Here is a 14787-nt window from a genome sequence, read left to right on the forward strand (position 1 = left end):
AGGTCGGGCCACCAGCCCTCCTCGCCCTCCTCCCCCTAACAAACTCCTACCCTAGCCACGAGTGGCCAGGCATGCCCTGGCCGGGCAAGTCCAGGCAGCGCCCGCTGCTATTCTCGGTGGCCCCAGGCTCCCTGCTGACCTGTGTGCCCTGACCCGCAACCAGCGGTTGGTGCTGACTGGTACGGTGGAGCGCAGCACCATGGGCTGGGAGCCCAGGTCGTAAGCCAGTTGCAGGCGCCCGTCCACGATGGCCAGTGCGATGTAGTCGGCCCGCTCTGTGGCTTTGCCACTCCACAGCACCAACCCCTGCGTGGCCTCGGTGCGCAGGCTCAGCTCAAAGTAGTTGCTCTGTAGCGCCTTCTCGCTGGTGGGCAGAGGGCTGGTCAGGACCTCTTGGGAGGGTGGTGGGGACGGGGTAGGGGTGGTAGGAAGGTGAGGGGCATGACTACAGAGGCCATGAGGGCTAGTGGTGCCACCGGGGCAGCTGGATGGGCAGCTGGTGGACACCACCAGTGGGACAGATGGGCCGAGAGATGGATGGTGGGAGGTGGGGCCAGACGGGCAATCAGAGGAGTGAGGTGGACAGACACAGGGACAGCTCGGCAGAGAGATGCTCAAAGAGATGGGAAGGCAACAGGCAGACGGCAGGGGCCAGGGGCCGCTGCTCACCTGGGAAGGGCCCTGGAATCCGGAGTTTCAGGGCTTAGATGCAGGAAGAGAGGGAGGCAGGTGAGCAGGGGCACAGACAGGCTGTAGTGTGGGGTGGGGCGGGACCCAGCAGCAGCCCCTCCCCACACCCCGTCTCCACCAGTGGAAGGCAGGCGGAGCAAGCATCCACGGAAGACACACAGGACCCTGGGGTGTCGGCTCCACCCACCACAGAGCCCTGGCCAGGACACATGCAACACACATGGGCAGACACAGAGCTGGTAGGCACGGCCCAGGCCAGGTGCAGAGGAAACAGCTGGGGCACGGGCGACACGGAACGAAGACCGAGGGCCCTGGTCGGGAGAGACCCCCGGATGGCCCCCCATACACGTGGGTGTGCGCACACATGGGAGCACGTGGACTCGTGTGCACAGAGACACACGTGCTCGTGTACGCACAGACACGTGGGCACGAATGTGCACGTTTGCCAGCGCTGTGGCGACCATGCCAGCGCCACGCGGCGAGGGCACAAGTTGCAGGGGGCGCTCCACGCATCTGGGGAGGGGCGGCTCCCCGCTTCCAAGCGGGGAAGCGGGGCCCGGCAGCACCAACAGCTCCCCCGAAGCCCCGTCCTCCTCCACTGGGGATGGAGAGTTCTGCCCTCGCCCACCCTTGGGATGTGCTGCCCGGTGGGTGGGGAGCAGAGGACAGTGGGTGGGGAGCAGAGGACGGTGACAGTGAGGGTGGAGGCGGAGCTACTTACGCTGGGATCTCATTGGTCAGTTCGCTTGGAATCAAAGAGACAGAGACAGTGAGAAGGAAGGAGGGTGGAGGAGGGGCGGAGGCGGGCACAGAGCCGGGCCGGAGTGGAGGGTCCCGCAGCTAGCCCTGTGCAGCTGCGCAGACAGGACCCGAGAGCGGAGGGCGGAGGGGCGCCTGGCTCCGGAGGGCACACTACCTCTCCGCCACGGCGTTGAGGTACTCGATGTAGGTCCGTCCGTCAAAGGCCAGTGTGTCCAAGTCCCCGGCCGACTTCTCAATCAGGCCTGAGAGACAGCGGGGTGAGTGCGGTCTCGGGCAGGCTCCCCCCGCCCCGTCCAGCCTTGGCCCTGTGCCAGAAGCGCTCACCCTTCTCGCAGTGCAGCCCTGAGAAGCCCCCAGGACACAGGCACTCGTAGGAGGCCTCCCGAGGGAGACAGGAGGCCCCGTTGAGGCAAGGGTGACCCCCGGCCTGGGTACAAGGGTGGTCTGCAAAGGACGAGACACCCACCGCCCGCACCACGTGCTCCCGGGTCAGCAGCTGGCGGCCGCTCAGGGAGACCTGGGGACGGGAGCGAGAGCGTCTGTCCAGCCTGCCCGGGCGGCCCCCATCCCAGGAGGACAGAAGCCCCTCCGGGATGGGCCCTCCCTCGAGACTGTGCCAGGGCGCCGCCCCCGCCCCACGCACCAGCTGGATAGCACCATCCAGGCCAGAGGACACGGCGGCTGCCCGGGCCAGCTTGCTGAAGTCAGGGGCCCCCCCCACGTAGAGCGGCTCCTTCAGGTTGAGGACGGTGTGCGGCACCTGGGGGGAGGTGCAGCGGGCTGAGGGGTGTGGAGCCCACCCACCGGGCAGGAACAGCTCGAGCCCCAGACCAGGGCCCGCCCGCGGTGATGACCCACCCCGCACCCTCCAGCCTGCTGGAAGCAGCGTTCATCACAGACACGGCCACACGGGCTTAGTGGGGGCGGAGCTACGCTAGGGGCGGAGGCGGCAGAAGAGGAAGGAGGCAGGATGAGAGGAGACGGTACCTTGCGGGATTTCTGGCATCCGAAGAGCGGAGAGCGGAGAGCGGAGAGCGGAGAGCGGAGAGCGGAGAGCGAGCGGGGTGGGGTTGCAGAGCGAGGGCCAGGGAGCAGTGAGAGCAGAGAGGAGACACAGACAGAGGCCCAGGGCAGAGGAGAGAAAACAGTCCAGTGAGCTCAGGCTATGGGGCGGGGCCGCGCGCCTCCCGGGAGGGGGAGGGCGGCGGCGAGCAGGGGGGGCAGCCCCGGAGACACTCGCTCAGCTCACCGAGGACTCCCCCAGCACACGGGGCCCATCGTTGACCCGCATGGCTCCTTTGCGTCCGTTTCGCTCCAGAGAGACCCTGGTCCAGGCGCCCAGGGCCACTGGCTCCTTGCTCCTGGAGGGGGGGTGGGGCGCCGTGAGCGCACTGGGGCTCTGCCGGCCTGCCCGGCAGGGGCCTGAGGCCAGCCCCCTGCACCCCGCGCGGCCCACCTGATGACCGCTGCCCCCTTGCCCAAGTCGTAGCGGAACTCCAGGACACGGTCGTGAAGTGCCAGCGACACGAAGTCGCCCTTGCCGTCTGTCTTCTGTCCGTTGTAGAGGAGCAGGCCGCTGGGACCCCGGGCCAGGAACACCACCTCCAGCGCCATCTTCTCCCTGGGGTCACATGAGGGCAGGCAGGGGTGTCTCGATGCCCCCTCACCCCATGGCTGGATGGGGTTGGGGGCCGCTTCCCCTCATCGACCCCTCTGCCCAACTGACCCCAGGTCCCGCTCAAAGGTGTGCAGGCCTTTCAGCTCCAGGTAGGAGAAGCTGCTGAAGTCGGCCAGGAAAGGCTGGCTATTCTCGCGCTCTGAGACTGCGAGGACAGGAGACGATCACACAGGGTGCCGGGCCCTGACCCCAGAGCCCCAGAGCCCCCACCGCCCTCCCTGCCCTGAGCACCGCTGTCCCCACCTGTCTGGCAGAGGCTGCCCTCCCGGCCCCGAGGGCACTCGCACTTGGCCTCGCCCTGGGGCAGCACGCGGCAGGGGGCTGCCCCATGGCAGGGGTTCGGCTGACAAGGGTCCTTCTCGTCAGCACAGGTCGGGCCTGGAGGGAGGCAGGTTGGGGTCCCGGGAGGCCTGAGTCCCAAGCACAGACACACAAGTCCCCCCAGCACCCGGCCCAGGGCCCGCCCTCACCAAAGCGGCCGGGTAGGCACCGACAGTGGAACATGCCGGCCTCCAGGGCCTGGCACGGGGCCCCGCCGAGGCAGGGGTTAGGCACACAGGGGTGGTCCCCGCACTCGCCCACTCCAGAGCTTCGGGTCGCAGACCCCTGCCAGTCACTCAGCTCCAGCTGCTGGTTGTTGACGTCCAGCAAGCGGATGCAGCCCCTAAGCCCGACGCCGACAGAGGTCCGCTCGAGCACCCTGCCACCGAGATGAGAGGGTCAGGGGCCACAGGCCAGAGACCAGAGCTGTCTGTCCTCTCTCACAACCAGCTGTGCCACGGGCGTCCCTCAGTCAGCCGGGGTCGTGAGTCAGGGCTGCTACCCGTCCCCGACCCCTCTTTTGGTCCTCACAAGATGGACAGTCAACCCACAGAATCAGGAGGCGGGTTGGGCTGAGTCAAGGGTCGGGACTGAGGGTCAGGGCCAGCCCAGCCCCTCCCTGGTGATGACACGGCAGCTTGGTCCTCAGCATCAGGACAGAATCAGGATCACGGTCAAGGGCTGGGGCTGAGGCCAGCGTCACAGCCGTGGTCCACACCCACACTTCCAACCCCTTTGCTATCCACAGGGAGCTTGGACCTCCTGGATGCCACCCCAAGAGTCAGGGATCAGGGCCAAGGTCGGGGGTCTGCGGTCGGGGCCACACCACCCTCCTCCATGCTCACACGGAAGCCTGGTCCTCCGGGACGCCACCCACAAAAAGGTCCATGTCCAGGTTGAGACCGTCAGTGCCACTGGGGCTCTGGCCCAGGACAGGGGTCTCACCGTCCACCGAGAGAGTGCCCTGGCGCCAGTGCCGAGACAGCTCCAGGTGATGCCACCGGCCGGGCTGCACGGGCACTGAGCTGGTCAGCACCGCGGGCCCCGAACCTGTGTCGAACCTGGGGGGCGGGAACAGGCGCTTGGGACAGCCAAACGGAGCCAGGACCACGGGCTGGCCCTGCCCTCCAACCCCCACCCTCATCCCTGACCCCCCCAACCGCCCGCCACCCACCTGAGCTGCACGCGGCCCCCCAGCAGCGCCAGTGCCAGGAAGTCCTTGCCCCGGGCATTGCCGTTATACAGCAGCAGACCCTGGGGCTCCAGCGCCCGGAATTCAAGCGCCAGACGCAGGGTGTGGTAGGCACGGAGGGTGGGGAAGGCCAGGAAGGAGTGGCCCCCGAAGGCCGGCACGGAGGGGCGTGGTGCTGCAGGAGACGGAGGGGCAGTGGAGGGCACAGAGGACCCGGCTGCCCGGGCTCTGACTGCCGGTCCGAAACCCCCAACCCTGTCCCCAGCGCTGGGCCAGGGAGTCCAACCGGCCGCTCACCCCAGCCTGGCCCCCCTGCCCGGCCCCCCACTCCCGGCGGCCCGGCCCTCCCCAACCTGGCCCCCTCTGCCTCCCTGCCCCTCCCCCGCGTGGATGACCTTACCCTGCTCGCAGACAGCGCCCCCCCTGCCCGCTGTGCAGCGGCAGGTGAAGTCTCCACCTGAGCCCTGGTCCTGGCAGGTCCCCCCGTGGAGGCAGGGCTGGGAGTCACAGGGCCTTGGGGGCTGCAGGATGCCTGGGGGCGAGGGCCGGTGTGCAGGCATACGGCTAGGGGCAGGGGTGGGGGGTTGGCGCGCGGTGAAGGGCACTGTGATCCTGCTGACGGGCCGGCTTGTGTGACTGGGATAGAGGGCCCGAGGGGTCACAGCTGAAGGTGGCAGGCGGGCCACAGTGGTGGCTCTGGCCGTGGCTGCAGCAGGGGTGGCTCCCGTGAAGAACGCAGGAAACCAGTCTGGGGGTAGGGGAAGCTGTCAGGATCCGCAAGGAGCAGGGATCCCAAGCGCAGTGCGCGGCGTGGGGGACGGAGGGTGGGGACAAGCCGTGGCTGGCGGCCGGACCAGGCTCTCACCGAAGTCCATGAACCGCACGTGTTCCTGCAGAGGCCGCCTCACGCCCAGTGACCGGCGCCTGGATGCCTGGATCTGCCGGACCAGGGCCTGGCACACATCGGGTGCCCTGAAGGCTGTGGCTGGTGGAGGAGGGACCCTGAGCATGGTGGAGGCCAGGGCAGCCCCCCACTTCCCGGAGGGCCTGGGGTGGGGGCTCACTGGGGTCGAAGTGCACATCCACGATGGCTCGGACGGAGTCGCCGGGCCCCAAGTCCCGCAGGCGGACACTTCGAAAGTCCTTCTTAAGGTCCGAGTTCCGGAAGAGATCATCCAGCTGCGGGTGGAGAGTGAGTTGGGGCTCCGGGAAGCTGCCCAGGCTGGACTGTTGGGCCCTCCTCCCGCCCCCACAGCGCTTCTCTGGGTCTGTCCTGGGAAAAAGGCCAGTGGCTGGGTAGGGGCTGCCACCCTGGCCACGGCCCCACACTTACCGCGCTCTCGATGCTCCTGGCCGTCTCCCCAAACAGCTCGGACTTGGGGTCGGCCATCTCCGGCGTGTAGAACAGCTCCTGCCCCTCGACCCCCTCGAGCTCCAGCACACCCTGGAACACCTTGGTGGCTGCGGGGGAGGGAGCAGTGAGGTCCTGCCCGGCACCTGCCTGGCCTCTGGGCCAGCCGTGGGCACAGGCCCCAGCAGTGAGCCACGCGGGGTGCAGGGCGGGTGGCGGTTAGTCAGATGGTCATGAGGTTAGTGCGGACCCCGGGGCAGGGCTGGCGTCGGTTACCAGACAGACTCCTCGGAGCAGTGCCCCAGGCCGGCTTGCACAGGAAAAACAGGTTAGCCACGGGGTCCTGGGCACCCACGCGTGTGCGGGGGCCGAGAACACACGTTACGTGTGCATGTACTGAATCCCCAAGACCGCTTGCACATGTGTGCTAAAATCAGAAGATCACAAAGCCTGGGTGCCCACCTGCTGGACAGGCCTGCGGCCGGGAGGAGAGACAGCATCTCTGGATGTGTCCAGGCCATTCCACACGCTCCACCCAGGCCCCCAGCCACCCACTCACCAGGACAGTTGGAGCCCTCTGCGTCCAGTGAGGGTGTCTTGCCATCTGAGCAGCAGCCCATAGGCGAGTTGTAGCAGGACGCCCTCTCCATGGGTGGCCCGGGGGTCCCAGCGCTGTCTCTCTCAGGGGGCTCGAGTCCTGGGGAGGTGCCGTCTGAGCCCAGCCCCAGAGGCAGCCCTCCTGGGCCCTGCCCCCACGTCCCGGAGCCTGTGCTCACCTCCTGAGCCAGCCGCGCTGGCCTCCAAGTCACCACTCAGCTCCTCGTCGCCGCTCCCATCGGCGCTGCCAGATTCGCCAAAGGCAGATGTGGCGAGGCTGGCTGCCGGGGAGGGGGCCGTGGGAGGCATGGTCAGCACAGGCCTTGCAGCGGTCCTGGGGACGCTGGCAGTGGTCCAAGGTTGCGATGCGGGTCGAGCAGTGCTGCTGGGAGCCGGGGGGAGGGCGCCGGGTGGAGGCAGCAGCACCTTGCTCAGGTCAAGCCCTGAGGGGGCCACAGAGGCAGATGTCGGACGGGGGCCGGAAGTGATGTCTTCTGTAAGGAGAGGAGATTCCAGGTGGCGGGCCGGCGGTCAGAGCAGGGTCAGGCCTTCCTGGTCAGTCCGGGGCAGTGGGTGAGGCCTTACCCTGGCAAGGGCCGAGGCTCTGGATAGAGATGCCCAAGCCCTGGCGGCAGGCGACGGTCCTCAGCTGGCACTCGTCGCCGTAGGTGACTCCATCTGACCCACAGACCTGGGGCACAGGACACGGATGCTGGGGGGGGCCCTCCGCACCCCTCCACCCTCCACACTACCCATCCCTCACCTTGGTAGCACTGGCCCCTGGACAGGCGGGTGTTGGGCATACGCAGTGGGCGGAGCCAGCCTCCTCCACGCAGGACGCCCCGAACTCACAAGGCATCTCAGCACAGGTCTTGGGTGCCGGGGAGTCTGGGGCACAGACACGGGAGAGCCCACTGGCTCAGGAAACCCCGTCCCTATGACGGCCTCATCCCCAGCACAGGGGGCCAGGGGCAGTGCCAGGTCTGGCCCTCACCTGTCTCACAGCCAGCAGGGCCCAGGGCACGGCCGTCTGGACACTGCCCGCACCTGGGTCCGGCCACCCCGGGCTTACAGGAACACAGCCCGGTCATCTGTTCACAGTCGTCCCGCACGGCCCCCTGGGGGTCACAGCTGCAGGCTGGGAGGCAGGAGAAGAGGCTGAGACCTGTGCCCGGCTTCCCCGCGGGCTCCAGGGCCTGGCCCAGCCCCTGCCAGGGGGGATGAGGAAAGCAGGGACAGGGTGGGCAGGCAGCAGTGCTCAGCTGGGGACCGATCGTGGGCCCCGTCACTCACGGGTACAGCCACTCCGGCCATCGGTGACAATGCCACGGAAGTTCCAGAAGCCGGGCTCGCAGCGGTCACACTTGAGGCCCCCCACGCCCGGGCGGCAGGAGCACTGGCCTGTGGCCGGTTCACAGGTGCCACCGTAGGAACCGTGGGGGTTGCACTGGCACGAGCCTGCGAGGCCAGGGCAAGGCAGGGTCACCGCAGCTGCGTGGCTCTGCCTGGCTGCGGGTCAGGGCCAGGCTCGGGTACTCACTAGGGCAGCCGGCCAGGCCCACGCCCCGGGCAGCAGTGATGTTGTCCAGGCAGCAGCCGTAGGGGCTCTGAGCGCAGTGCAGGGGAACCGCAGGCAGCAGCGGGGCCAAGGTGGGGGCTGCAGGGAGGGGCAGGGGTTGGGATGCCAGGCAGGGCCAGACGCTCCACCTGGGCACGGCCCCTCTGCCTCGACCGCCCCCGCCCTCACCACTCAGCCCTCCAGATGCCGGCTCCCACCAGGGCCCATGGGTCTGCAGCTCGGGTCACAGGCGGGAACCCCATACCGCACATGAGAACAATGACGTGTCTGCACACCGAGTACCAGCAACATGTGAAACGCCCACAGATCGTGGACGTGAAGCCCCGTGCACACACATACAACCAGAGCCACTCGCTCGGATTAGCAGGCCTCTGCAAGGTGGCAGGCACACAGGTACACCACATTCCCCCGCGCACAGACACACACAGGAGCACTTGTGCGTGCACAAAGATACAACGATTGCCGGTCACCATCAGTCTCCTCCCAGAAGAAAAAGCGCCCGGAGGGTGGGCCTCGCTGGTTCACTGATGCCCCCTTGCACACAGTAGGTGCTCAGTGCACACTTGCTGACCGGCAGGCACACACGTCCACGCACCACAGCTGCACAAATGCGGATATACACTAACAGCACACACTGCAAACACGATACACGTGTTCACACACGCCCACCACAGCATACACGCGACAACTTCGAACAAGACATGGACCCCCACAAGCCTCACACCCGTGGGCACACGTACCTTTGAACAGGCACATGTGTGCCCACACACAGCCGGACACACCCGCACGCCCACTCACCACTGCAGGCTCCCTGGGCCACGACGTACAGCTCTGGCCGCGATTCACACCTGGCCTTCTTCAGCTCACACTCGGTGCGGTAGGTGACCCCGTCCGAGCCGCACACCTGCAGGAAGGGTGTCAGGGCAGGTGTGGGCGGTCACGGCTCCTGCCTCACTGCCCAGTGGGAGTCAGGGGAGGGGGGGCCTCACCGGGCTCCTCAGGACGCTCTGGCAGCTGAAGTCGCAGACGCACGGCCCGTCCTCTGAGTCCTCATCCCAGATGCCGCCTCGCTGCCGGCACAGCTCCTGCCCACACTCACCGTGCTCTCCAGAGCCCGAGCCTCCCGAGCCGCACTCGGCTGTGGGGAGGAGGCCAGGTCATCTCGGGGTCCCGGCCGAGGCTGGCGCCCAGCAGCCCACACCAGCTGCCCCCGAGCCTACCCTGCTCACACGGCCCCGCCCGGGCCTCCTCTATCTGCATCTGCTGCTGGCAGGCCGCCTCGCGGAGCTCGCAGGAACTGCGGTAGGTCACGCCGTCGCTGCCACACACGGGGCCGGGCGGAGGGCGCTCGCACCGGGGACACACGCACCGCCCCGCCGAGCACACGGCCCCGAAGGCGCACACTGTGTCTCCGCAGGTCTCTGCAGAAGGCGGGGCCGGGCGGGGGTCAGCTGATACTGGGTGGAGGAGGCACGGGACCACAGCCCGCCGGGCGCCCCCAGCCCCACTCACGGCAGGGTCCAGCCAAGGCCACGGGACCACAGCCCGCCAGGCGCCCCCAGCCCCACTCACGGCAGGGTCCAGCCGAGGCCACGTGCAGGCTGATCTGGCGTGTGCAGGCGTGCACGTGCAGCTCACACTCGCTGGCATACGTGCGCCCGTCAGAGCCGCACACGGGCTGGGCCGAGGCCACGCACTCGGAGGGGCACACGCAGCGCCCGGTCTCAGCCTCACACAGGGCTCCAAAGCGGCACTGCCCACAGCGGTCTGGGGAGGACGCTCCATCACCACAGTGGCGAGGGCGGCCACCCCCCAGCTAGACCCACTCACCCACCACTGACCACAGGGTCCTCGGCGAGCCACCCGGATCTCCCGCCCAAGGGCGCAGGCCGTAGCCTCCAGCTCGCACGTGCTGCCGTACGTGACGCCGTCGCTGCCACACACAGGATCGTAGATGCCTGAACACGCTCGCTGACACGCACACTCGGCTTCCCCATTCTTCACAGCACACATCGCCCCGAATGGACACTGCACCCCGCGGCACGGGGACGGGGGCTGGTCTGGGGAGAATGTGGGCACTCAGCAGGGTCCCCACCTGCTCTCCCAGGCGACGCGCAAAGCCCCCAGCCCCACGCAGCAGACCCTTTCCCAGGGTGGGGATGGTGTGGGAAGAGTGGACCAGGAGGAGGGCGGGATGCGCAGGACACAGCAGAGAAAGGGACAGACGCGGACACACGTGGGCAGGGACACAGACTCAGACGGCCCCAGGTCCCGGCGTGAGTGTGGGGTGGGGCTGCCCTCTAGACGCAGGAGCGTCTGGACTGGTCTCAGGGGCTGGTGGGAGGGCCAGCTTTACCAGCCCACCCAGGCCACTGACCCTTGACCACCAGCAGCCCTGGGACACCCATGCGTGGGGGCGGGGGTGCTCTCTCTGTGGGGGGAGGAGTCTGCAACCCAGAGCCACACCCAGGGCCACACGGGGGAGGAGGTGTCTGTCCACTTGCTCTGAGGACCGCAAGGCCAGGCAGCAGCGAGCCACCCCCCCCTGCCGCGCGGGGGGCAGACCTCGGGCTGTGGGCTCCTGGCGGCAGGCGCGGTACCTCATCCTGCCAGCAGGTCAGGCTGGAAGACACAAGAGGTGGACCCAAGAGGGAAGGGAGAGCAGAGGAGAGGAAACAGACGCAGAAAGAGAGACCGGAAAGATGGGCAGACCGGCCGACGGGGACGGAGGTAGAGGTGGGCAGAGCCCCAGTCCACTCAGGACGCGCTGTCTCTGCCCATTCCTGGTCCCTCGAAGCCCGACTGAGACGCTGCCTCTAAGGGGGCTGTGTGTCCCAAGAGTGTGGCACCCGGAGGACTTGAGGGCTGTCGGGCAGGTCCCAGGGAGCCTGCCCACGGACCCCTGCCTCTGCCGCACATCCTCCCAGGTGCTGCAGGCACGTCCCTGACAGATGCCACCTCCCCAGAGCCCGCTGACGGGCAACAGCCCTGCCAAGGCTCCCCAGAGTGACCAGCTGTCGCCCACAAGCCCAGGGAGGAGAAGCATGACTCAGGATGGAGATGGCATGTGATGACAGGCAGCGGGGACTGCCGGCCCAGCCTGCTCGCAGCACGGAGCCCACCCACGGTGCTCACCACACGGGCCCTGGCGTTTGGCGGGGATGCTGCGCTGCTGCTGACACTCGGCCTGCTGGCGCCAGCAGTCATTGTCATATGTGTGCCCGTCGTGGGCGCACACGGGTTTGTAGGCCCCATCGCAGATGACACGGTCGCAGGAACAGCGGGGGCGGCCTCGGCGCGACAGGCACACGGCACTGAACTTGCACGCCTCTGGGCACTGGTCTGGGGGGGCAAGGAGATCAGAGGAGCCAGAGCACCACGCCAGCCCCCACGCTGGGATGTGCCGGGGACCCACGGGCACACGAGGTGATGAGTGGGGACCCATGAGGCATGCAGGGGAGGGTGGGGACAGGCGGGGCCCTGGTCATGCAGAGTGCCAGGACGGGCCTCCCCCAGGAGCCGCCCACCTCGAGGCTGGCACTGGCCAGAGCGCACTTTCTGGAGGAGGAGGCCTCGGGTGGCCCCGGTTCGGCCCATGATGCAGTCGTTACCGTAGGTAACCCCATCATCCCCACACACGGGCGCCTGCCTCGGAGGGCAGCTCTCTGGCCGCGGGAGCATCTCCGGGCGCCGCGTGCGTGGGTCCACACGGCAGATGAGGCTCAGGTCGTTGAGGGCGCCCTGGCAGGGGTCTGGGGGCGGGAAGGCGGAGGTCAGGGCACTGCCGCAGTGTGCACACACTGACTGAGGTCATGCTACACGCGCAGGGGTAGCGCTCACCGCAAGGGCCGTCGAACTTCTTGAACACGTTTTCCTGGTGGGCGCAGGCTTGGCGCAAGAGCTGGCACTCGCTGGGGTAGTCAGTGCCGTCGCTGCCACACACGGGGCCCTCGGGGGCCCCGAGGCACGTGGCAGGGCACAGGCACGTGGCTGTCAGTCCATCTGCGGAGCGCGCACAGGTGCTGCCAAAGCTGCAGGTTACATTGGAGCAGGGGTCCCTGGTCCCTGTGGGCGGAGCAGGGTGGGGTCACACTGGCCGGCGGCCGGCCCTCCGCGCACCCCCTCACCGCAGGCCCCGCCCTCCTCATCCCTCCTCACTCAGGCCCGCTCCAGCCCCGCCCCCGCGCCCCCCCAACTGCAGGCCCCACCCCCGTCACCACAGTCCCCGCCCCTCTGCATCCCCCTCACCAAGGCCCCGCCCCGCACTCACCGCAGGGCCCCCGGCGCAGCAGGCGGATGCGCCTCTGCTGGCTGCACTGCGCCCGCTGCAGCTCGCACTCGTTGCTGTAGGTGGAGGCATCCGAGCCGCACACGGGCGCCACCACGCTGGGGCAGGCGCTCTTCTTGCACACGCAGGAGGCTCGGCCCGGCTCCTCCGCGCTGGGCTCGCAGACGGCGCCGAAGCCACACAGCATTCCTCGGCACGCTGCGGGTGGGGCGGAAGACGCGACGGGGTGGGTAGGGGCCCGGCCCCTGCCGCCTCCAGGCCCACGGTCATCATGCACACAGTCCAACGTCCGCACACCTGCCAGGATCTTGCACGGACGGTCACACATGCACATGCGTGCCCACCCATGTTCGTACTGGCGCTCACAGGAACCCCGGGTGCGCCCATCACAGCCAGGGCCTCGTGCCCTCCCCCTCTCAACAACCTCCCTCCCCCCGCAGAGCCTTCTCTGCCCCCGCCCCCCTCAGCCCCGCAACTGTGGAAGGGGCATTGCATCTGCTCCTGACCCACTCCCCACACAGAGGACAGACAGACAGCCCCCAGGCCGACTCTATCACAGGGAATCAGCATCCCCACCTCAAAATCAAAGCCCCTCTTCCGACTGTGACCTACTCCTCAGAACCCCGGACCGCCCCGCCCCCTCCCTGGGAGCTGCTCCAGTGTCCCCGCCCACACCTGGCCCCTGCCACCTCCCCAGGGACCAGCTCCTCTGCCTTTCATGGACCGGCCTGAGGTCATACAGCTGCAGGACAGGGGGTGGGGTTATCTGAGGTCAGGTCACATGCTCCACCCTCGGCCCAGAACCCAGTGCCCTGCCGGCCCCCACCCCTCTCTTTTCACTTCTTCCCCTTCCGGCTTCTCTGGAGGCCTCCCCTCTCCTCAGGCCTGTCCCCACTTGGGTTCTTGTCTGCCCACTCCCCCACCTTCCACGTCCCCACAGCCAGCCTCCCCCAGGTCCGTGCTCTGCTGTGGCTCGTGGCCTCCCAGCTGCAATCTCTCGCTAGGGCCCCGCGGGTACCCACACACCTCATCCTTCCTCACCTATCCTCCTGGGCCCCCACCTCAGGAAATGTCGCCGCCCCCACCCCCTCCCCAGGCCCTGCTGCCCCACCTCACACTCAGCATGACCTCCTCAGGGACCCTAGCACACCGGGCCCTGCGGACCCGACTGTTTTCTTCTTTAAACATTGTAGTTCTCAACTTTGCAGTGTCGCCAGCGCACACGCGCTCACTGAGTTGCAGAGCCGTCAGGACAGGCCCTCCTGGGCACAGTGTCAGGGCAGCGGGCAGACTGACTCCTCAGGACTCCCACCCAGGGTGACACCCCCATAGGCGGGGCAGGCCCATTACCGGCTGCGGCTGTCTGGATGCAATAAATATTTAATTGGGTCCACTTATCATTAATAAGTTATGGGGGTCGGGGGGCGCCCCCCATCACCTCCCAGCAGGCTCAGGCAGGGGGGCAGGAGGAAGCAGCCTCAACTCCGGGGGGGTCTGGAGCAGCACAGGCAGCTGGCGCTGTCACCATAGCAACAGCCCACCCCAGGCTCCCGCGAGTCTGTCTGGGAATCCCTGCCCCCACCCCCCACGGGCTGAGTGAACGGGGGCTGGAGGCAAGGGCGGGGCCAGCATGGATACCCCAGGCTGAACTCCCTGCAGACCCCCCCCCCCCCGTCCTCCCCCGACCTCATCTGGGCACCCACGCAGATGCTTCATCAGATCCTGGAGCCAGGCTGCCCCACCTGCATTCACCCGCCAAGTGACGGTGGGCAAGTTACAGCCTCGCCCTACCTCAGCATCTCCTCCAGTGAATGGGGACAATAGAACCTACCCTCCAGGGTTGTTGTGAGGCTAAATGGGCCAATACCTGCAAAGGCCTGGAGAGGCCCAGCACTCCACTCTGGGCCGGGTGGGGGGTCAGCCACTGCGATGACTAGAGCAGTAAGAGATGCTAGCATATGGGGCATCCCTTGTCCTGGTTCAACACTTTGTCTACTCATAGCCCCTCTCCTCACTTTCCGTCTCCCGCGGTCTCCTTCTCTCTCCCCTTAGCACTTCCTCTCACTTTCAGCCCTCACTTGCCCAAGGCCCTGGGGACCCCCAGGCCAAACCCAGGGGCACTTGCCCCGTCTGGCTGGCTGCTCTATCTGGCTTCAATTGGACCTGCTGATCAAGGTCTTTCCCAGGGTCCTGACCCCATGGCCGAGGACCTGGTCACCGCACTGCCCCTCGGGCTCAAGCCTCTCTCTCCCTCTGGTCACCCTGGTCCAGCCGGACACCACCCAAGGTCCTGACCCCTGGGCCAAGGACACCTACTCCTCTATGACCA

The 14787-nt window shown here is 67.7% G+C and overlaps 1 protein-coding gene across 9 annotated transcripts in view; it reads right to left on the bottom strand.

The window, feature by feature from the left end:
- Positions 1-14787, bottom strand: part of AGRN (agrin) — a 32750-nt gene that overhangs the window by 2234 nt on the left and 15729 nt on the right. For 4 of the 9 annotated variants that reach the window (XR_009539147.1, XM_060141792.1, XM_060141796.1 and 1 more), the window contains exons 4-34: positions 12441-12656; positions 12011-12235; positions 11698-11922; positions 11306-11512; positions 10012-10230; positions 9743-9937; positions 9391-9591; positions 9160-9308; positions 8969-9074; positions 8132-8248; positions 7885-8049; positions 7586-7729; positions 7355-7479; positions 7177-7282; positions 6771-7085; positions 6554-6691; positions 5977-6104; positions 5708-5822; positions 5509-5628; positions 5044-5391; positions 4626-4818; positions 4297-4512; positions 3601-3830; positions 3374-3508; positions 3179-3275; positions 2909-3073; positions 2702-2813; positions 2096-2212; positions 1777-1969; positions 1607-1694; positions 140-364 (exon numbers count right to left, since the gene is read on the bottom strand). Coding sequence is in view for 7 of the 9 variants with exons in the window: in XM_060141792.1 (XP_059997775.1) it covers positions 140-364; positions 1607-1694; positions 1777-1969; positions 2096-2212; positions 2702-2813; positions 2909-3073; positions 3179-3275; positions 3374-3508; positions 3601-3830; positions 4297-4512; positions 4626-4818; positions 5044-5391; positions 5509-5628; positions 5708-5822; positions 5977-6104; positions 6554-6691; positions 6771-7085; positions 7177-7282; positions 7355-7479; positions 7586-7729; positions 7885-8049; positions 8132-8248; positions 8969-9074; positions 9160-9308; positions 9391-9591; positions 9743-9937; positions 10012-10230; positions 11306-11512; positions 11698-11922; positions 12011-12235; positions 12441-12656 (5335 nt within the window). In the remaining 2 variants the exon portion in view is untranslated. Of the gene's footprint in view, positions 1-139; positions 365-1606; positions 1695-1776; positions 1970-2095; positions 2213-2701; positions 2814-2908; positions 3074-3178; positions 3276-3373; positions 3509-3600; positions 3831-4296; positions 4513-4625; positions 4819-5043; positions 5392-5508; positions 5629-5707; positions 5823-5976; positions 6105-6553; positions 6692-6770; positions 7086-7176; positions 7283-7354; positions 7480-7585; positions 7730-7884; positions 8050-8131; positions 8249-8968; positions 9075-9159; positions 9309-9390; positions 9592-9742; positions 9938-10011; positions 10231-10735; positions 10917-11305; positions 11513-11697; positions 11923-12010; positions 12236-12440; positions 12657-14787 lie in introns of those variants that run through there. The other 5 variants (XM_060141794.1, XM_060141793.1, XM_060141795.1 and 2 more) reach the window with 5 other exon arrangements.

The sequence above is a fragment of the Lagenorhynchus albirostris genome, chromosome 2, assembly GCF_949774975.1.
Source record: "Lagenorhynchus albirostris chromosome 2, mLagAlb1.1, whole genome shotgun sequence".
NCBI lineage: Eukaryota > Metazoa > Chordata > Mammalia > Artiodactyla > Delphinidae > Lagenorhynchus > Lagenorhynchus albirostris.